Source organism: Diplotaxodon limnothrissa, linkage group LG18 (assembly GCF_057381915.1).
Source record: "Diplotaxodon limnothrissa isolate DT_005_m linkage group LG18, D_limnothrissa_male_GT1.1, whole genome shotgun sequence".
Taxonomy (NCBI): Eukaryota; Metazoa; Chordata; class Actinopteri; order Cichliformes; family Cichlidae; genus Diplotaxodon; species Diplotaxodon limnothrissa.
The window spans coordinates 9,448,692-9,470,667 of NC_140613.1; the positions used below are offsets into that span (position 1 = coordinate 9,448,692).

The following is a 21,976-nucleotide window of genomic DNA, read 5'->3' on the forward strand; positions in this document are numbered from 1 at the left end:
ATATACTAACAATACATAGTTTTTTGTTCAATATTGATAGTTTAATAATTAGAAATCTACCCTCTGGATCTATAACTGTATCGAGTACTGTAAAATTAACATTTTTATGTATTAAAATTGCTACTCCCCGTTGTCTAGAATTATAACCGGCTGCAAACACGTTAGGAAACTCAGGTGTTTTAAGTTCATTTAAACCTGTGACAGGTTTGTGAGTTTCTTGTAATAAAACAACATCTGCCTGTAGTTTTTTAAGCTGGTTAAATATTTTTAACCTCTTTCCTCTGGTGCCAGCTCCATTTACATTCCATGTGACAAACCTCAGCATGCCCTTAATTGTGCGTGTATGTCTAATGATGTATGCTGGGTGTTTCGTTTAGACAGGTGGAGAGAATATGGAAACATCCCTTGTTTATAAATAGAAAGAGAAAAAGTGTGGTGAGAGACTCCATAAGTCTGACTATGTGTGTGAATATTCACTAATATGAACAAGCGTGGCTTGCTTATGTGTCCTGCAAGTCTGTGCGTGCTGTGAGGCTGTTGTGAATGTGCTGCCGTTGAGCTGATGTGTTTGCGTGATCGTGTTGTGAAAATATGGAGAAATAGAGGGTGTTGTTTGTAGGTGAGTAGGGAAGTAGGTGACCACAGCAGTGAAAGACAAGAGAAAGAAAGAAACCACATGAACTGTGAGCGACAACAAAAAAAAAAAGAAACGAAACGGAAACATTCCAATTAAAGCAATGACGGAGGGTGACGGTGTTATATCTGCTATGACATCATATTGATATTACTAGCTTAAACTCATGTTAAAGGAGAAAGTGTGAATGAATAAGAAAAGAGTGTAGCGGGTTCTTATCTGGAGTGCAGTTAATATAACCACGGTGTGGTGCCGAGGTCGCGGTAAAGCTGTCCGTCCACGTAGAGCCGGTCCACGGCGATGACAGCACGGGAGCCTTTCTGGATGAAGCTACGTCGAACTGGGAACAGGACCTTGCGTCGTTCCAGGATCTCTTTGGGGAACTGGTCGTTCACGCTGAAGTCCGTTCCTTTCAGCTCTCTGCCGCGACTCTTCACCTGTTCCTTCTGTTTGAATTGACTGAATTTGGCCACAATAGGCCGTGGTCTCCCGGTCCGCGACCGCGCGCCCCCCAAGCGATGTACTCTATCGAAGTCGATGTTCTTTACGGTGTCCTCCGGCAGCTTCAGGTGGATTTTAATGAAGTTTTTCACCGTTGCCTCTGCGTCCTCTCCGGCAGTTTCTGGAATACCAGAAAACACAAGATTATCTCTCATGCTACGGGCTTGTAGATCGATAACGGACTCTTTTATTTTTTTATTTTCAATGTTTAGCTGGGTCACGTTATCGGTGAGAGATTTAACCGACTCCCGTAGCGTGGCATTTTCAGCGGCAAGCGTTTCCACCTGCTGCTGGCTGAATTCCAGGGATTCTCTCAGAGATTTAAATTCCCGGTGTAAAATCTCCACCAGGGACAGCCTCGCATCGAAACTGGACAATCGCTTGTCGATTGACTCCAGGATTTCTGCGATGTCTTTGCCGGCAGGCGATGTTGTACCGGGGGAGTCTGCCTGGCGACTTCTCTTCGATGACGGCGTCTCGATTTTGGCCGGGGAAGATGCACTCTGGGCCTTATGCATTACTAAATCTTGAAAACAGCGGTCGATGTAATCTTGGAGAGCGTCTAAACTCTCCCCGTTGTCCTCCAGGGTGTTAGAGATGATAAAACAGATGTTGTTAGTTATATGACAATTGATTAGTATATTTGGTTCATGAATGTATAATTGAATCCACCTGTTAAATACTTGGCAATGAAAAAGAGCGAATAAAAAAGAGATCTGAGATTCATGGCAATGAGCTCATTTATTCACTAAATTGTGAAATACAGTCATCTTACTCAACTTTCTACTTCGAAGTAAAATGATGAAAACCTGTCTGCATATAAGAAATGAGCTATTTGTACAGTAAAAAACATTTCAACACACATTCCACGATGTTACTCATTTTACTTATTTCAGGAGGACTCAGTTAACTGTAGTATTTTATATCATTACACCAGAAAATACTTTGTCTTCCAGCTGCTTTAGCCTGCTATGAAATGTTTATTCCTTCAGGAAATAATGTGCAGAAATAAATACTTTTATATGAATACAAAGACTGCAGGTAGCTCATACAGTTTACTTTATGAATGAAATGATTTATGGCTAAACTCTCTTCTCTCTTCCCCTCTTTTAAGCCTGCAGATGAAAGGTAAATATCCTCCCTTTCAGCTGAGGAGCACTTTATGTAAAATGTTGACAGAACTACATCTTCTTTCTTCCTCTGTTAGTCCAGTTGTCACAAGAAGTAGCCACATTTACGATCTTTATCCTAAATGTTTATGCCTTCAGTGTGGATGTGAGTCATCTGAACTTGTGCCATTATTTGTACACACATTTTATGTTTGACATCGTTGTATCTGATGAGACTATAAAATCATCATCGTGTTGTGAATATTATTCAGTTCTGGTGTAGAAAATTCGTAACCTTCTCAATACATAATGTAGGATATATAAGAGATGGTGTAGTCTGCACCTTACAGTAAATCTAATAATAACTCTCAAGCTCTGGGTTTAATTTGGCGTGTTGTGCTATTTTTGTTGTGTTTTCTGTACAAAAAAAGGTTTGTTCTCCTTAGCTCAGTACTGAAATCAACATTGCTAAATTTTTGCAATCCGCTAGAAGAAGAGTTGCAGGAGAAAGTGTTCCCCAAAACACCAAAAAATAATTTGTGCTCTTTTTAATAGCAGCACACCTGTTTTCTTTTTATAACAGAAAGTTAAACCAAGGTGCTTCTAAATGTTCAGTCAAACTTCTCTCACCTCTCCTTCTTGTGGTTCATTCACAGAAACCATACGCCTGTCAGATACCGGGATGCACCAAGCGCTACACTGACCCCAGCTCATTACGAAAGCACGTCAAAGCTCATTCAGCCAAAGGCCTTCAGGAAAAGGAGGTCAAGGTAATGAACATTAAAACCTTTCTATGTTTTTAAAACTTGACTGTGTGTCGTTCAGAAGCAAAGGGAGGATTCAGAAAGTGTGGTTAGAAATAAAAAATTATGGCCAAAGCATTTTTAAAAGCAACCTGGGGACGTTTTTTTAAATTTGAGCTGCATTTTTTTTGCCCTTAATGGATGGTTTGGGTGGATAGTGGAAAAGACATTCAATAAAGGTCCGTCTAGCCAGGAGTAAAACATGCAGTGTGCACCCTAACCACTCACCTATCAGGTTGTCCAATAGTGGGGTCATATTTAAGCTTTTATTGGATGGGATCAAAAGTACATAATTTAAACCAGGATCACATCAGTGCCTTGTATTCCTGAGCCACCTTCACAGGGCTGAAATTTACTGGAATCAATTGATTATTTCTCAACAGCTTAACATCATAAAACATGAAATGTTTTAAGTTATATTACTTGATAGATTTTTTTTTCCTTCCCAATTTATTATACTTGACTGTCTGCAATTATACACAGCACATCTGGAGTTTGTATTTATGATGGATATTTGTCTTCTCTTTTTTGGAATACATGTTAAGTTGTGTTTCTTCTCATAATAATGAAAACAATACAAACTGCTATGAAGGCTCCACTCATTATTTGATGAAGTTATTAGGAGCAGCCATGCATGTTTTTGATTTTATTTCAGCACAAAACTTGAAGGTTATTATGACAAATGACAAAGAGGCTCTACAAACTAAAAACAATGTCGGCAACTGTCCCACATTTGGTAAAAAACAAGCATATCAGTACAAACACAACATAGCTGCTATCAACCACATTGATGAAGCGGTGATCATTTGGGTTTCTTTTGCAGCCACAGGACCCGGGTACCTTGCAGCCACTGAGTCAAACATGAACACCTCTGTATACCGATATTTAGATTCAATATAAGGCCATTTATATCTTGCTTATACTGGGTCATGCAACAGGACAATGAGTCCAAAAACAGCAAAAACTCTACAACAGAATGGTTAAAAAGGTGTTGCAATGGACCTCAGGCTGATTGAAATGTTGTGGTGGGACCTTAAGAGAGCTGTACATAAACAAATTCCTGCAAACCTCAATGGACTGAAGCAACGTTGAAAAGACGAGTGGGCCAAATTTCCTCCACATATTAATAAAGTCATACAGAAAACAATTATTTCAGGTTATTGCTGCTAGATCATAGGGTGAACTTAGATTTTGAAACCTTATTATTCACATGACTGCATGTTTGTATTTAACCTCATTTTAACCTGGTGACAAGACCCTTGAGGTTTAAAATGTCTTTCGCAACAGAGTCCTGGCCAACATAGACAGCTGCTTAATCAGCAGTGGTTACGGAACAATACTCACCATTATAAGCATACACATTTACATAAAATAAAGAATGAAAGACATATTAATCAAAAGCCAAACTGAAGCATTTATGGTCAAGCCTAACATCTGGAGGCAGATGTCCTGCCTGCAGGTGCCAAATCATTTAAATGACCTTGAATTCATTTAAAATTGATCCAATTTGGAAGAAATGAGTGACCGTAAAAGCATGCAATTTCTGAACAAGGATTTTCTTTCTGTAAAAGTGACACACAAATAAAAGCTTTGCTTTCCTAAAAATATCAGTGAGTGTGCCATTCCCCAAATCTGGCATTTCAGTTAAAAATAGACAGCTTTTTTCAATAATTATTAAAACATAAAAATTGCCCCCCAAAAAAGGTTATGTTTTAAATTCCATAAAGACACACACAGTCATTCATGAGACCCTGAATAGAAAATCTGTAGCTAAAAATGAACAAGCTCAGGAAGAGAAAGTAAAACAGGGTTTTTTCTGGTGCTACATCTTGATTTTATTTCCTGATTGTTACCTCATGTTTAAAAGCAAATGAGATGCATGTTTGTTCCCGTTTAACCTTAAAGTTCAAAACAATGTTGTTCTTCCAGAATTTTTTTTCTTAAATATAGATAGTAGAGAACTGCTTCTTTATATAACTTTCAAAGAGAAAGGGGGCTTCTCGGGGGTTGCAGGTCTTATTTCTGGAGAACTACAGCAGCAGCAGGAGAGAGTGGGTATGTTTATGATTCAGTAGGATGAAATACAACAAAACAAAGTATTACACACACTCCCTGGAAGTCCGAATAGGGAGCCTATTGTTCTGCTTTATCTGGGCCTTTTTTGTTTTCTATGGCCTGTGAGTGACACTGGGGCTTTGTGTGTGTATTCGCATGCCTTGTTTGGTTTAAACAGAACCACGTGTGTTGGTAAGTTGTGACACAGTCGACACGCCCTGTGCTGCAGTAAACCCTGTGGGGCTAATTGGAACTTTGAAATATTAAAGATGAGCTTCTTAAGCTCCTCACGGGCATACATTTATTCGAGCTGATGTGTCACAGCGATTGAAGTTTCTGGCTTCGTGAACGCTACTTTGGGTGAGCATTTCTTGCTGATTATTCACGCCGCTTTTGTGGTTCCTGGGTGTCTGCCGCGAGCTTCTTCTGAATCCCGAAGCTGTCAATAAATTGTTTTGGAAAGTTCCGGGGGGATGTTCTGTTTAGCGCTGGAAAATAAAGCCAATTGTTTAGCCTTAACTTTGCTAGAACGTTTTTGGAATACGATTGCCTAATAAGATTTCTGGATTTTGTACCTCAAGAAGCTGGATCGCAAGATGAAACAAGAACCAGGCATCTGGTGCAAACTCATTTCTTTGATAAATGAACAGTAGAAAACCTCCTGCAGCTCGCTCACTGTGTTTTCAGTTGCTTTACTGAATGAAATCAAAAGAGAAGTCATTTAGTTTAAACTTGCATGGGAGCTGCGTTGCCCAACAGCATATAGTTGGAAGACAACTAAGCTGCAGCTTTAACGTAATTATTCTCATCCCTGCATGCTGGCAAACACCCACACTTGGTCACCAGCATGATAACACAGTGCTGTTATATGACATGTATCTATATGGCTGTAATGCGTTTTGTGTTGTTGTCAGGTTCAGGTGCACACGATGCTGGAATCTGACATCTTAAGTGACTGCCTGGCACGCCAGCATCTCCACAGCTCTGCCTCGTCGCACCAAAAAAACAGCTCACCTTTACCGGCTTTAGATGACTTCACAGGTATGTGCAGATGAAACGGTAGCAGAAGTCTGTGCTTAGCCTCCAGCGCCTCTCTGGAAATGAGCAAAACCCAAAAGAAAAGAGTAATTGCCCAAAACACCTGGGCTGTTAAGCTGTCTCTTTCATTTTCTCCCATGGCCTCATTTGCTCCTTTTCCTTTCCCTCCTCTCTCATTCCTTCGATGATAGCTCATCATGCCAGTGTTTACCTTGTCCAATTACTGGGCACCATGACTGTGGGCAAGTTGGCCTTCACCCCACTTGTCCTTCAGCTTCTCCAAACGGGTTTTCCAGCCAAGCTCTTTTTCTTTCCATTTCAATGGCTGAACCAGAATCAAGAAGCTGTCAGGTACACTGAGGCTCAGTTGGCCAAAGACAGTGGAGAGCGTCCAGGAAAGCTGTCCATGTCTATTACTTCAGACTACTCGCCGTTTTACTCAGAAGACTTTGAGGGAAAAGCCTCAAGCGGCACGCTATGAGCTATGTTTAGTCAGGGTGAAACAAGCATGTCAGTGTTTAATTTTGAAAAAATCCCAGGAGGACTTTTTCTTATCTCAAATGGCCAAATGTTATAGCCTGAAAACTGCTTTCTGTTGTGGTATACTAGGTGGATTTATGGTGACACACACTATCATTGTCAGCTTGGCTTAAAACCTAGTGCTGACAGCTTACTGATTGCATGCAGGTACAAGTTACAGATTTAAATGAACAGCATGAAACTATATTTTTGATATTGAGCATTCAGCCCCTGTAGGCTTGAAATGTGGCTCTGAAAGGTTTACAGAAAAATGGATTACGCTGACCATGGAAACTCCTCAAAGTCTGCTTGCAACATAGTCTAATCCCCATCTGTCCATATGTGCACACTGTGTGTAATATACTTGTATTTACACCAGAAATTGTTTTTCTATAGCACATTGAGTTGCTCATCAGTGGGGGGAAATGTCACTACTGCACGATAATTTGGAAGAGTTTCATTTAACTATAAATTGAGTATTTTAATATTTTCGACAGTTTTGTTTGCCTACAAGGAGCCAGACTTTCTTGCCATTTTTTAAAGTGGTCTTGAGCAATAATTCTCTAGGCTTTCTAAAGGTCTTTCAAAGCTTTTCTTTGAACATTGGCTGCTTTTTTTTGTTACTCATTTTTAGTCCAATCCTTGTAAAAGGGACCTAATTGAATCAGTGTTGTGTCTACACAGACAACTTTGCAAAGAACCCATTTTAAATTATGTCTGCAGGCACCTTGGTACCAACAATCTGTTGCAAAAACATAATTTCTTCCCAAACTTAACAAACACACCCACCAAATGTTAGGAAATACCTAACACAGGACTTGAGAGGAAAATCTAACCCCTCAGGTGATCCATCTACTGTTCACTGAAGCCTCATCAGAAATGTGAAGAGAGGCTGAGGTATGCCAAATTACTCAGTAACTGGACTGAAGATCACTGGCAACAGCTGTTATTGGGAAATGAATACGAATTAGAGTTTTATTGGCCTTTCAGTATTTATGGAGGAGGTCAGTAGAGCGGTACAAACATCCCTACAGCCATCTGTAAAACATGGAGGAGGCTCTGTCATGGTCTGGGGCTGCTTCTCAGCCAGCGGTGTTGGGGCGCTTGTCAAAATTGAATGATTGCAGAAGAGTACAGTCAGATTTTAATCCACCATGTTATACCATCTGCAAAGCATCTGACTGATATTAGTTCAATTTTTCACCATGAAAATTATTGCGGACAGTAGAAGCATACCTGGATAGAAGAGCCAACAGTGGAGCACTATCAGTCATGGACTGACTTCCTCAGAGCCCAAACATCAGCATTGTTGAAGCAGTGTTGCATTATCTTGACAGAGAAAGGAACAAGAGGCAGCCAACATCCAAAGATCTTTGAATGTCCTTCCAGAAGCCTGGAGAGCCGTTTCTGAAGACTACTTAAAGAAATTGCAAGACAGCTTGAGAGAATTCAGGCTGTGCTGAAAAATAAAGTGCAACACTGAGTAGAGTCAGCCTTTCATTTCTTTATATTTTATTGGTGTTTGTTATAATACAATTCAATACAGCTTGAACCCAGTGAAAATCATCATTACAGGTAGTGATGTGATAGTGATGTAGTAGGAAGATTTAACGGCACAGATGCTCAGCAACTTTTATTTATATATCAATCAATCAATCCATTTATTTATAAGGTCATTTAAAAACAACACAGGTTGACCAAAGTGCTGTACATAGTAAAAAAGTAAAAAAGTAGAAGAAACCCACACAAAGAACAAAGTAAAACACAATTTTAACACAATTAAAAGGTAGAGAGTAAAAATGTGTTTTCAGATGGGTTTTAAAAATGTTGGAAAGATCCTAATTTCAAGAGGCAGACTGTTCCAAAGTTTGGGCGCAGCTATCGCAAAGGCCCAGTCTCCTCAGTTTTTCAGCCTGCTTCTCAGCTGACCTGAGAGTTCTATTTGGAGTATTTTTAGTTAACAAATCAGAGAGGTATGACAGAGCTAATCCATTTAGAGATTTAAAAACAAGCAATAAAATTTTTAAATCAATTCTACAACGTCCTGGAAGCCAGTGTAAACAAGCCAAGACTGGGGAAATATGGTCATGTTTACGAGTGCCTGTCAAGAGTATGAAAATATATGAAAATAACCAGAGTACAGCCAGTTAGCAACTAGTTGAGTTAAGCCTTGACTGACAGGAAAGGTGTTGCAGGCTGACACAGATTTATTGCAACACCCTGGTAATCTTTCTGCATTTCTAAATGCCAGTTATCTTAAAACATTCACCAGTCTGTCTAAAACTAATCAAAGTCGTTCTGTCTGACTGTGATTGTTTGTGCAATTGCTGTGCAATTGAAAGTATTTACCCAGTGTATGAGGAGATTGCACACTCAGCCTCCGGGCAACCAGTTAGTTGCCACAACTACTTGCGGTCGATCTCTGACAGCAAAAGATGTGAGAATGAAAAGCATTGCAACACTTCCTAAACTTTTGGTGTTTGGAAAACTTGGCTACATGTAATTTGGCGTTGAAGTGAAATACGTTGCAGTTGAAGTTTCTAATGATTCTAATGTTAACTCCTACTCTATTGTAACTGTTATATACATCATCCAACCTTTGCTGCAGAGACCTCAGACTAGATGTGGGACCAGATGTGGAGGTGGATGCTCAAAATGTTTGGTGGAGCAGATTTACTGAGGTTATCTGTGGCTCTCTTTCAGGTGTGTACTCAAACAGCAGCAGCACCGCCCACAGTCGGGGGAATTCAGAGTTTCTGCCCCCATCAGCAGACTCGAGGTATCCAGGCCTGGAGGGAAACTTTGATGCTAATAGCCCAATATCTTCATTAACAAGCCCGGGGAGCATGAGAGAGGGGTGAGTGTAAGATCAGAGCAAGTTCAAGTTAAATGCGGTGCATCCCCTGAGCATTTATTTATTTATTCATACAACGAAGCTGGACTGGAAACAGTCCACTTAGTTTTTATAGCAGAGTAATAGATGTTTAGTGACTTGCTTATGGGCAGCAGTGGGCAGTAGTTAAATCTGATGGAAGTTTATCTTCCCCAAGGTTGCATCTTGTTGCACCATTGTGAATATTTTCTTTCATATAATAAAAAGCAAAGAAACATCTATCATTTTTAATTTCTACACTGTCATGTATTTCAACATTGGGCTGCTTTTATTTCTTGGGAAGGAGATTACTTTACTGACATTTAACAATAAAACAAGAGGCAAACGTAAAATAGTCAGTTCATCCAAATCACAAAAATAAAGAAAAGACATATTTTCCTACTTACCCCTCGTGGTGTCTGGCAAGGTTTTCAGTTATCTGCTGCTGGGATTTGCCAACTCACTACAGTGGAGCTGAATAAGATCTCATGTGGCAGTTTTTATTCAGAGTTATTTTCTACTATAGATAAAAATAGTGAAAACTAACAGACCTCAATTTTATGCTCCTTTCTGTATCCTTTTCAAGGATTCGCCCCCAAAACCTCTGCTTTTATATGTCCTAAACGTATTGTTTAAACATATCTGGCATGTATTAAAGTGTTTCTAAGCTGCTTAACACTTCTGAGCAGTCCGGCTCTGTTCCATATCAAACACTGAAGCTTCAAAGTGATACTAAAGATTTCACAGTCATTTTGTTTTGCTTTCCCTCATCTCTGATTTCTAGAAAAAGCCAGAGAGATCCGAGCTTGTGCATTCTTGAATAAACCAGAGACATTATCACCAGAGATGGAGTTATGGCTTTGTGGTCGCACTGATTGGGTAGTTGGAGACCACAGAACTTATGTGCACTGTAAGCTGAGACAAATTTTCTCTAGCCAAGTATAAAAGTAGAAGTGAGACTAAAAAGATACAGCTGAAAGCCTCCAGGGCTGCAGTTTCTGGACAATAGGGCCTAAAATTATTGGTCATTGAAGGTTTGCCCATAAAGTAACTTTTATTGGCACTATAGTAAAAACAAAAACAGTCTGTCTAATAAAATAGCATCAATAAAGGCCAGAATAACATTTTTGTGGTTTAATAAATGATATAAAATATTACCATATAATGCACATTGTTTCATATGAAATTCTTCCAATATTTCCAAGGGTTGTTTTCAAGTGGCCTTTCGGTGTTTGGCTTAAATGTTAAGATTGGTTGTTTTCTCTGAGCACTGATTTCAACAGGTTTAAGCTTTAGGGTTCATCATTGACCCTTAGGGTTGAAATGAAAGTAGCAAAAGGTCTACTATGTATAGTTGTGACTTTTCCAGAAAGGCAGGCAGAGGAGATGCTGCCCAATTCATCAGCGAGAAAAGTGGACTAGACAAAAACATATCCTTCCATGATTTTGTGCCACTTGTCTTTTATTCTTTTATTTATGCCGACAGCCTCGTGTGTCTTACTTTACTTAGACCACTTAGAAGTGCAATTAACTAGAACTCCTTCACTGATAATACCTGAGTGTGATACAATACAGCTGATTTAAATAGCTAAATTACCTCCTTAGCGTGTCTTGAAGTTTTCCAGAGGCCTGGTAATGAACTAATCATTTGATTCAGGTTTGTTGACCCAGGGTAATATATCTAAAACCTGCAGGACACCGGCCCTTGAGGCCTGGAGTTCTCCACCCCTGGTTTATGGGATACATATTGACATTTAAGCCAACCTCACTTCTATCCCTTAGTGATATTGTGCAAACTGCAAAAGTAGTCTGCATGTTTAAGTGATGGCGAATCCACTGATTAGAATTGAAGCTGAAGAAGGTTTTTTATTTTTTTATTTTTTGGTCAATGTCATCTTTTTTGAAAGGATTCAGATTTGACCCTGACTGCTAAAGCAAAGTGCATTGTATTGATTAGACACATATCTGAGATTGTTTATGGAAATGCTTAGTGATTTTTAAAATGTAAGAAATATGTATCAATGGAAATTTGTCTCAACGCAGAAGCTTTTTTTTATTGCAAGATCTTTATTTTTTTTTCTTATGATTACAAATGAAAAAAGTCCACTTCTGTTTTTCAGATATTCTTACACGTTACGGTTAGTTGTTCCTCTTTGAAAACTACTCAAGAAGTTATTGTATTTGTAGTGATAAAACTACATCATAAATGTATGTGTGCCAGCCACAGGCCTTGGGTTGAGGAGATTGTATTGTGTCGGTCAACCAATATATATACAAGAAAACACAGAATTTGTAAGTACTATTTGATCTGGATTTCATCACATATTTCACTTCTAAAACCACTTTAAAGTTTACAAAACAAATACAGATTTTAATAAATCAAACATTTGGATGCTTTTGTGCATTTTTAGGAACTTTGCTCACCTCTCTCAGAATCTCTCCGCCTTCCTAAAATGTGCAGCTACAGTAGAGCTTCCATGAAGCTATGCACAATCCGTCCATTGACGTCTCTTTATAGCAGCGGAGGATGTCATTGAATCCCACTGGTGCCCACAGTATATGACAACCTGCCAAAGCTAATACCAGACAAGCACTTGATTTTCCACAAAATGACTTAGACGAGAGACGTTAAACACGTGAAAGTAAATTATCTTTTCTTCATGGTGCAGGCAGCATCATGCTCTGACCTCATAGGGAGGCCAATGTTTACTCTGGCTGTAATGAGCCATTTTGACGTCTTTTAATAATTTACAGAGGCCCGCAGTGAGGCTTGTCCATCAGTTTAGTATTTGTGATGCACAGTGTTTGTATATATTGTGCGGTTGGAAGAGAGAGGTAGCGTGGTGCTGGATTTGCATTTTTTTGCAGCAGCGTGTCCATCAGATACAGGCACACTAACCAGGATAGCGCTCACACAGAAACACTATTATACACGTTGAAGGAAGGCGATGTAATGAAGTTTATTTTGCAGAAACTCCAAGTGACATTGGACCTAAATAGCCGCTTTAAGTGAAATCCTTCACTTTTTTTACTTGCTGTAGCTCTAAAATGAAATGCTTGTGCTGTAGTTTCCCTAAGCACTTAGTGGTAGCACTTAGATCCCATTAAATCTCCATCTGTATTGCACAGATTTAACGTAATCCCCTGTGATCCATTAAATCCATATCACCGAAATACTTTCAAAATTCAAATTCGAAACATCAGGTTTGTGATCATAAGCTGGCACCAATTAAATGCAGCACAATGCGCAGAAGATCTTAAATTCTGCAAGCTGGATTCCTTTCATTCTGCATAAGCAGTAAGGATGGCAGCTGTAGTTAGTAAGAAAAACGTGAGTCCTGCAGAGGGTCAGTTGGTAAAATATGATCAGACAAAAAGTTTCCTGAGGTTTACTGACAGCCGCGTCCTCAGCCCTGGGCCCTCGGTAAGCTCGTGCATGTGAGCAGTTGGGCACACCGGCCACAAAGTGACAGATCGACCCAGCACAGCTCAGACATCTCAACTATGTTGTTGCAACATTACAAGAATGTAAGCCGTGGCGCAGACGGCGTTGTTTATAGTTAAGGTCAGCGCTGATGGTTCAGGGGCCAGTGAGGGGAAATTCAAAGATGTGTTGAATTCTTTTGCCTTGCAGTCATTGCAGCACATTCATTTCAACAGCCACGCTATATCAAAGGCCACGTTGTTTACATAATACTATACAAAACCTGGATTTTATTACCTCGGGAAGCCACAGCCATCTGTAAGTTATATCAGTTTGGGTTTCAAAAAGTCCTTCTGATTAATTTTGGCTTTTATTGTATTTCTCCAATGAAAGCAGAGACTGTTAACTTAAATGTAATAGCATCTGACATGGGAAATGGGTAATAAAGAGACTTGGGGATGATAAATGAGAGATATGTAAAGAAATCTCCAAACATTTCCTCTTTTTATAGCTGATCAGATGCGAAAATATACGATGTTCAGACCAGCAGCCATCGGTATCTCTGACAAGGCCTGGCTTGTTTATGAAGCCCACTAAAAGTCTTCCAGCAGAAACCAGTGCTGTTTGGCTCTCTGGGGACCAATATGCTGCAGTACATCATCCAGGAAAGCCTTCAGGCCACATGAAATGCTGAGAGTGGGCTCTTTGAAGGTGGAAGGGGGGCACTTGAATACCGTACGGGGTTTTTTTGTTTTTTTTTTTCAGCTGCGTATCTCCTTAGAGAGAAATTCAGCTGCCTTTCTTTCTTCTCGTCGACTTGGCTCCACTGACTCATTCGTTTCCATGTTGAGTCAGAGTGTTTGTGCACAGTCAGCACATTCTTGCAGCAAAGAGATGGATACAGCTCTCTGCAGCACATTACCCTCCTGAGGTGGAAACGCTTTCTTATACAAACTGCACTGTTTGCAGAAGAGAAGTGTTTACATGTTTCTGATGTATACAGCGGTCAGCTGATGTTTATCTGATTTAATTACCTGAAAACCTCGTGCCCTGGGTTCATTGTATCAGAGTCAGTGTTGTTGCTTACATTGATTGAAAACCTTCCCTATGAAATAATTTTCACAATTTAGTTTAATACAACTAAGATTGAAGTTCCATCAATCAGAGAGTTACAACATCATTATCGTTTTACCATAATATTTATTGGCTTGGAAAACTTGTGTTGAATTTTATGGTGCTTAACAAACGCTGATATACATCTCAGTGTGACAGAAACTTTCAGCAGTTCAGCAGAAGTGAAGGTCAGGCCAAAAACAGCATTAGTGTAGAAACAGGCCGGGCTGAGTCAGTCACATACAGGATCAATTCTCTGGAAACTTCATTTCCACTTTAAAAAAAATAAATAATAATTTTTGAGTTAAACCATCAAACCTGTCACTTTCAACTTGTACTTAGATTTGGTCTTTAAATGGCTTCAGTAGGACCTGTTGACACGTAGCACTCCATCACTATGATGAATGTGGTCAGTGTTTATTCATTTTAACACTGAAACACACGCAGTAATCAGTACTGGAGTTTAAAGTTAACCGTGTTTGTGGAGAATAGTTTGATGTTACTAACTTTAGAAATCTTAAGTCATCTCTTATTTCTTTATGGTTTACTTCCAAGGAGCTGGACTTTCTTGTAATTATTTAAAGTGCTCTTGAGCAACAGTTCTGCAGTTTCTGGAGGTCTTTAAAAAAAATTTTCAAAGAACTATTAACTGAAAACTTATCTCAATGTGGTGTGGAGTGTGTCCTTAACCTCCTAAGACCCGAACTCTTTCATGGCATTTTTTTTTTTAATTTTCTTTGCTATTTGGGCTGATTGGAACCTGATGAATATAAAAACAAAGAATTACCAGATTTATTTATTTTTTTACCTGATTTTTGTTTCTTTGAAAAATTAGATCCACTTATGAGGACATTCGTCTTAAATTTCAGTAGAACGGTGGCAGTATAATGTCCTCGTAAGTGGATATCAGGCCCTTGCAGAGTAAAATTTAGTATTGTGGTCTAGACAACCCATAATGTGATGTCCACATATGTGGACGCCAGGTCCTAGAAGGTTAAGCAAACTGGTTCAGTTTTGCCTAAAAAACAAAAGGAAAAGTGATGGGCCTAAAAATGATCTACGGCAGTTTCTGAAAGTCATGTCCTTAAGAAATATTTTAAAAATCTACCAAAGACCTGACGCACGACCTGAAAAAGGCATCTGGCCCATCAGTTGATCCATCTACTGTTATCTGTCTACTTGAGAATAATCAGGAATGATTTCACTGGTTGGATGTCTGTGAAGAAGCCATTTATAAGGAAGGTGAGCAAGCAGAAAAGGTGGTCATCTGTGGCAGCAGGGCTTAATCCAAAATTGGCCTGGTGGTTGGTTGTCTGGTTGTTGGGGTTTTCTCCACATTACTGTAGAGTTTTTACCTTACAGTATAAAGCGCTTTGAGGCAACTGTTTTTGTGATTTGATGCTAGATAAATGTTTATGTTGTGCGTTTCCAGGAACAGACCAGCTTCCTTGTTTGTGTCCGCTGACGTGATCCCAGCGAGTCCCTGCTCAGACAGAGTAGATGTCCGGCTGCAGGGCTTCCAGAAAACCTACAACCACCAACAGCAAGTGTTCTCGCAGCAACACGGTACAGACAACATCAAGTCAAGTAATGTGAGTGAGGCGTGTGTTCAATGCCATGCTTCATCTTCGTCTACTCTGTGATTCTCCTAGGCTGCCTGTATGGAGAGGGAAAGATGGCTCAGGCACCCAGCGATGGAGGTTTTGAGCCTGCAAGTTACTTCACCAACCAGCCCGCCTCCCACTCTACAGGTGAGACGTCAACTACACAAATGTAGCTTGTTGCTAACTATATCTGTGGTAACCTGTAGTTTTATTTCAGAGCTGAAATAAGCTTTCTAATGCAATTTTAAAAAGATCTATATAGCTGATAATTATCTGACTAAAGAGTAAAACTTTACTGAGGCTAATAGCTTTTTATCCGCTTGTTGTTAATTTGGTCAATTAAAGGTTTTTAGAGCCTTTTTACTAAAAGCAGCTACTGAAAGTGACACTATAAGAACAGTGGGAGCAAACTGAGACTAAACATTTACTGAGCAGACAGATAAACAGTGAGCTGTAGTAGGTTTTAATATTGCCTCATGGTTTCCATGCTGTTATTTGATGCCATTTATTATAAAACATTGATTATAGTTGCTCAAACAATTATGAAGGCAACTATCTGTTTGCATTTTTTTTAAAACCTCCAACTAAACTCTTTCCCATATGTAATAATAAAACCTTTCACATTTAAATAACTCATTTGCTGTGTTGTTGTTTTTTTTTTCCTTCTGTCAGGGTTTGACTTGCTGCAGGACCTGCAGGGTCAGGCGGGGGGCGGTTACTCCTTGCCTCCCTGCCCAGACGACAGCTTCCTCTTCCAGGCAGGTGGTGTCGACCGCTGCCTCAGTCAGATTTACTCTGTCTATCTGGACTCGTGATGGACACCCAGAAATATTCTATGCAGCATGAATGCGACAGCTGACAATCACTCACTTGTGTATATATATATCTAAGGAGCATTTTATCAGCATTGTTCCTTTTTTGGCAAGAGAAAAAAGCCAGTGGGAGTTTAAATGGTACAAAAATAACTAGAGGCTGAAAAACTCTTGTTAAGCTGTGGATCTGTGGACAAACAAACAAATGGCCAAAAGGGAAAATCACAGAGAGACAGTACTGTGCAAGAGTCTTGACCCACCCAACATTTCTTTATATTTCACTAGCAAAATGGGAAATAGGCAATGCCATTTGTTGAAATGTTCAAAGATATAAGGCAGAAACAGTGTTTGCAGATTTCTAAAAAGCTTGAAAGTCAATATCTGGTATGATGCTTTCATTTAATTTCTTTAAGTAGTCTTTAGGAAATGTCCTCCAGACTTCCTGAAGAACATTTAAAGCTTTTCTTTGGATGTTTGCTGCATTGAGCTCTGTGCTCTGTCTACATGATCCCATACTGTTTCAGTAATGTTGAAACAGGGAGCCCAGTTCATGACCGATACTGTTCCGTTGTGTGTTTTTCTATTCAGGTAAGCTTTTACTGCATCTTCAGTGTGTTTGGGAGCGTTGCCACTAAGATGATTATCAGACGGTACTGAATGGTGGACCGAAATCTGACAGTATCAGATCTGACAGGATCCCCAAGGGCATGTCTGTCAGATGATAATACTATTACTAGAATAGCGTTATAAGCCTGCCACTTCTTCGTTTGTCCCTTGCTTGTTCAGTTCCCTAAAATTCTTTAAAGATGCTGCTCAGAGGTCAGTGTAAAGTGGCTTAATAAACAAAAACATTCCTGTGAAAATGCTCAGGTACAAGCTCTAACCAGTGTCCAAAGAAAAATGTTGAAAGACTTTCAGAAAGCCTGGAGGGCTATTGCTCAAGAGCACTTTAAAGATTACAAGAGTGTTTGGCTGCTTGGAAGTAAAGTATAATGAAATTAGGAGTTGGTCAAGATTTCTGCACAGTATTCTCAGTAGCAAAGTAGCAATGACTTTTTTTTTTTTCTAAATTCAAAAATGACCACAACATTTGTGTTTTCTGGATAGAAGGAGCTGCAGACTTCATTTTATTTGTCTTTGTCTCCAATGTTGATCTTAGCTAGTGAGGACACTTCTGCCTCTGCAGTGGCTTGGTTTGTAGGAGATAATCAAAGAAGTAATCCATAATGCAATGCTTCCCAACCTCGTGTGGGTACACAAAGTGGAATGTAGAAGATGATTACAAAGACATCAGTAAAACGAAACATCCACATTCACAAAATGTTCTAATTTCATATTTTCTTGTTGTTTGTGTGTAAATATGTTTTTTAAATGTTTGCAGTCCTCACAGTGATTTAGATAAAACAGTGGAGGTTCAAGAATAACTCAAAGACATAAAGTTGTAAATAAAACGCTCAGATTCAGCTTTTTAATTCAACACATTCAGCAGTTTAAACATTTCAAAGCTTAGTCCAGCGTTTGGGAGAGATTCTTGCTGTGTGTTTATCCGGGTTACATAAGAAGACCGATATCTCTTTCTTGTTGTTGTATTAACTATGAAGTTACAGCTACCAGCTGGTTAGCTGAGTGCGGGATAAAGACTGGAAACAGCTAGCATGGGTCTAACAAAAGCAATAAAATGGACCTAAAAAACATCCACAGAAGATGCTTTCAGCTGCTCCCTTCTTTCCAAGGGGAGGCGTAGCAAATGGTTCCAACCATTTCCTCCTGATAATCAGTCTATTCATTTATGTTTCCAATGATATCTCATGTGTTTGTGTGGCCTCTGATCCAAAGAGACAGGAAATCACAATAAAGTTAAACTGAAAGATACTTTTTTCCTGTAGTTCTCAGGAGGATATACACTCGGCTTTGCTGATGCAGTGTCCCTCCCACATTCATCCAGGCTTGGTTCTGGCACTGAGGGAGTACACTGGCTTGAGTCACTAGAGGCTGGGTTTGTGTCTCCTCCCAGTCTTAATTTTTTTTTTTTTTTGTATGTATGTAAAACAAATGAGTCGACCACAAAAATGCTCAGTTGAATGTCTGAATAGAAATCTATAAACTGGAGTCTTAACATTTAGATGTGCTGTGAAGGGTTTTCACTTATTCAAAGCAAATTCATGTATGGAACCTCTGACATTTATAGTTTTATAAACATAGCCCACATCCTGTACAGCTGCAGTTTATGATGTCCTTGCCTGTAGCTACAGGTAGCACCTCAGTCAGTTACACAGAGGCCTATCAACAAATGTTGGTATTAAAGATATCTCAGACAATCAAACTACCTGCTGTGGTGACTCCTTATGAATAAAAGAGCAGCTGAAAGTAGCTTTTTAATAGAGCAGTGGAAGTTGTTTCATTTTATCCCGTTCATATGTGTGTGAAGTCAAAAGGATGAATTTTAGCATGCTTTATGGTGTGCACAACAATATTCTGTCTCAAGTAGGAAGCTTGGAAAACATTTTAAAGCTGTATGAAGCTATTTCCAGTCCTCGTGTGAAGCTAACCTAACCCAGCTGCAGCCTTACACTAAACAGTCATCATATGTAGCTCGCAACAAGAAAGACATCATCTGAAGATAATAATTTACTCCTTTAAGGTCATAGTGTGTGTTTGTGAGTAACCAGATTATCTTGTATCTGCAGTGTCAATGAGCAAACTCACTCTGCTTGTGACTAGAGGGGAAACTGCAGCAGATACCCAAAAGAGGGCTGCTGTATAGAAATGTTCCAGAAATGTCACAAAGGGGAGTTGATGTTGATGAAACAAACAAAACTATGCAATAAACTGCACTAAAATAAAGTTATTCTCAAAAACAGGACAGCAGTATAATCGTGTGACTCGTTTCTTCAGCGCGCTGCCTTTTATGTGTTTATTGTACAGTTTCAATCAGTGTTATTTTCAGTGTTTACAGTATCTTCTCTGCACTCTTTTCTGTCTCGGCTTAGAGACTTTGAGAAAATGACCAACCAGAAAATGTTTACACTGATTTTGTAGTAATTTTGTAGAGTTTTCTTACTGAACTGTATAAAAATGCATCTGTCTTTTATACCAAAATAAAAAGAATCTGTTTGTATTTGCTTGTTTTTTGTTTTGTTTTTAAGTACTGAATCAGTACTGCATTTTAGTGTGAAATGTGACAAACAATGATTATAATTCTTAATTTTGTTATTTTGGGTTTTCCATGTTTAGAAGTGGACGATCTTGGTTGGGTAATGCTGCCATCTACTGGACCAGCTGGATCAAGTTCATTCCCACTCTAAATTGTAAGACTTTTGAAAGGTTACTAGCTACATTTCCTAGAGCAATAGTTATAAGAAAATGGTTTTAGAACATGAAATGATTGGATTATGCTGCATTAGAAACAAAAAACACAAGTACACATACTTCAGATTATTTTCAATCAAATTATTTATTTCTACATCCCTCCAGTTCATCTCAGTCATCTCAAGGTGCTTAATATTGTATTAGCATTCCTGCATGACCAACTACTTGGTGATGGTGCATTGAAGAGAACTCCCTGAACCAGCTTAAAGAGGGGCAATCATGCCATGACCGAATGGAGGAGGATCAACAAATAAGACAAAACACAAAACTACAGGCAAGAGCAGAGAAAAGTTACAGTAGTGCCATATAAACGCACTAGGAGTGAAAAGAGGAGAATTGGTGCATCATGGGAAGTCGCCCAGCAGGTTGGGCCTACAGCAGCACAGCTAATGCCACAGTCACATTAGAACAAAGCAACCAATCGGTCTGAATTTATAAGTCAGACAGCAGTTATTTGCTAACCTTTGTCTGTCTCCCACCAGCTTACCTTTACAACTGGCCACCCAAAGGTTTAGGGTGGTTTAGCATGTGGCACATTCAATCTCTGGGCCACCAGCTGCAACTATTTGCAATCAGTTGCCAAATGCAACCACGAATTGTTCCTAGTTGCAATGAATTAGCCATTCATTTTTTACTCTAGTGTGATTGATTCATAAATGATCATCCAGAATCTTCATGAAAAATGAAAGCTTTGAGTCTAATCTTAAAAGTAGAGAGGGTGTATGTCTCTGAGCTGGTTGCATAGGACAGAGGCCTAACACCTGAATCCTTTCTCTAACATTGTACTTTTAGAAACTCTAGGAACCAACAACAAGCCTGCAGTCTGAGAGCAAAGTGCTCAGGTTAGCTAAAATGATATTGTGAGGCCTTTAAGGTATGACAGGGCCAGATTACTCAGCACTTCTCCCTTTGTAGTCCTCTGTTAATACACTTCCTGCAGGATTTAGCAGCACTAGCCATGTAATCAATTCAGCTGCTCTTCATCAGAGTTAAGACGATGTTACATAGAGGTCAGGAAGTCGAGAAGTTCATATTAAAAAGACAAATGCAGGGAAACAGAGTGAGGCAGGTCCGGGAAGAGAAGCTGATAGCTCAAAAGGCTTTAATTAAATATATAGAAACCAGGTCTAATATTCAAAATATACTGTAATGACGATGTTACCGTCTACTACAGTAGGGGGCGACTTGCACCTTTAGTCTAACCACAGTAAACCTAAAGACGAGGAAGTAAAGTTGCCCATGAGCAGTCTGTCACGTAATTTCCTGCAACCTGTGGAGGTAACTGTCGCGGAGGTCCGTCTGCATCTGTTTTTGTTTTCTCACAGCGGTAAGAATATTTTCTAAAGTTACGTTACATTAAACTTGAATATACCGAAGAATCTAGTGTGTGACAGTCTTAAAGTGTTAAACCTGTCAAAGCGAGTGTTTGTTTTTAGCTGTCAGCGCTTGAGATAATCACGCATGCGCAGACCAGAACGTCCTTTATTGGTCACAGCTGATTGGTGTAGAAAAAGGTTCTTCAATACTTTATCTGAATTGATAGACACTTTAAATATTTACTGGTTTGACGGGGTTTTGTTATATTAGTGTGAATTTGAAGGTTCAGTGTGTGTGTGTGTGTGTGTGTGTGTGTGTGTGTGTGTTATTGTTCATTGTTCAGTCTGTTGTGTGGCTGATGATGATTTTTATTTGTCAGAGAGGCAGAAAACATATTTTGGATAATAAACTGCATTTGGTAGCAAAATTGTTTCTTTTTGAATCAGCTTTAAAATAAATTCTTACATATAGCTCATTTTTAAGATTGTGACTCTTGGAGCTTACTGTGACTCTTGGAGCTTACTGTGACTCTTGGAGCTTACTGTGACTCTTGGAGCTTACTGTGACCCTCGCAGTTGACAAGCCTAACAACGTGTAAGGAGACGGTTGGCATTTAACCTAGTCACTGTCCTGGAAACCGGCTCCTAATGTGGGCTGTGTAGTTTATTCTTTCATAATTTATAAAATAACCACATAGAACAAGTAATAATGATAATAAAAAAACTGTTTTCCAGATGCATCCATCCATCATCATCATATGTTTTATTTTTGTATAAAGGAAAAAGTAAATAAAAATATGATGAAGG

The 21,976-nt window shown here is 39.2% G+C and overlaps 1 protein-coding gene across 1 annotated transcript in view; it reads left to right on the plus strand.

Moving 5' to 3' along the window:
- glis1a (GLIS family zinc finger 1a) overlaps nt 1–16,487 on the plus strand; it is a 40,135-nt gene extending 23,648 nt beyond the window's left edge. Inside the window, exons 3-8 of the mRNA XM_085377873.1 lie at nt 2,901–3,014; nt 6,017–6,143; nt 9,363–9,516; nt 15,501–15,634; nt 15,721–15,819; nt 16,345–16,487. Of these exons, the coding sequence (XP_085233999.1) occupies nt 2,901–3,014; nt 6,017–6,143; nt 9,363–9,516; nt 15,501–15,634; nt 15,721–15,819; nt 16,345–16,487 (771 nt within the window). The remainder of the gene's footprint in view (nt 1–2,900; nt 3,015–6,016; nt 6,144–9,362; nt 9,517–15,500; nt 15,635–15,720; nt 15,820–16,344) is intronic.
- The last annotated feature ends 5,489 nt before the right edge of the window (nt 16,488–21,976 follow it).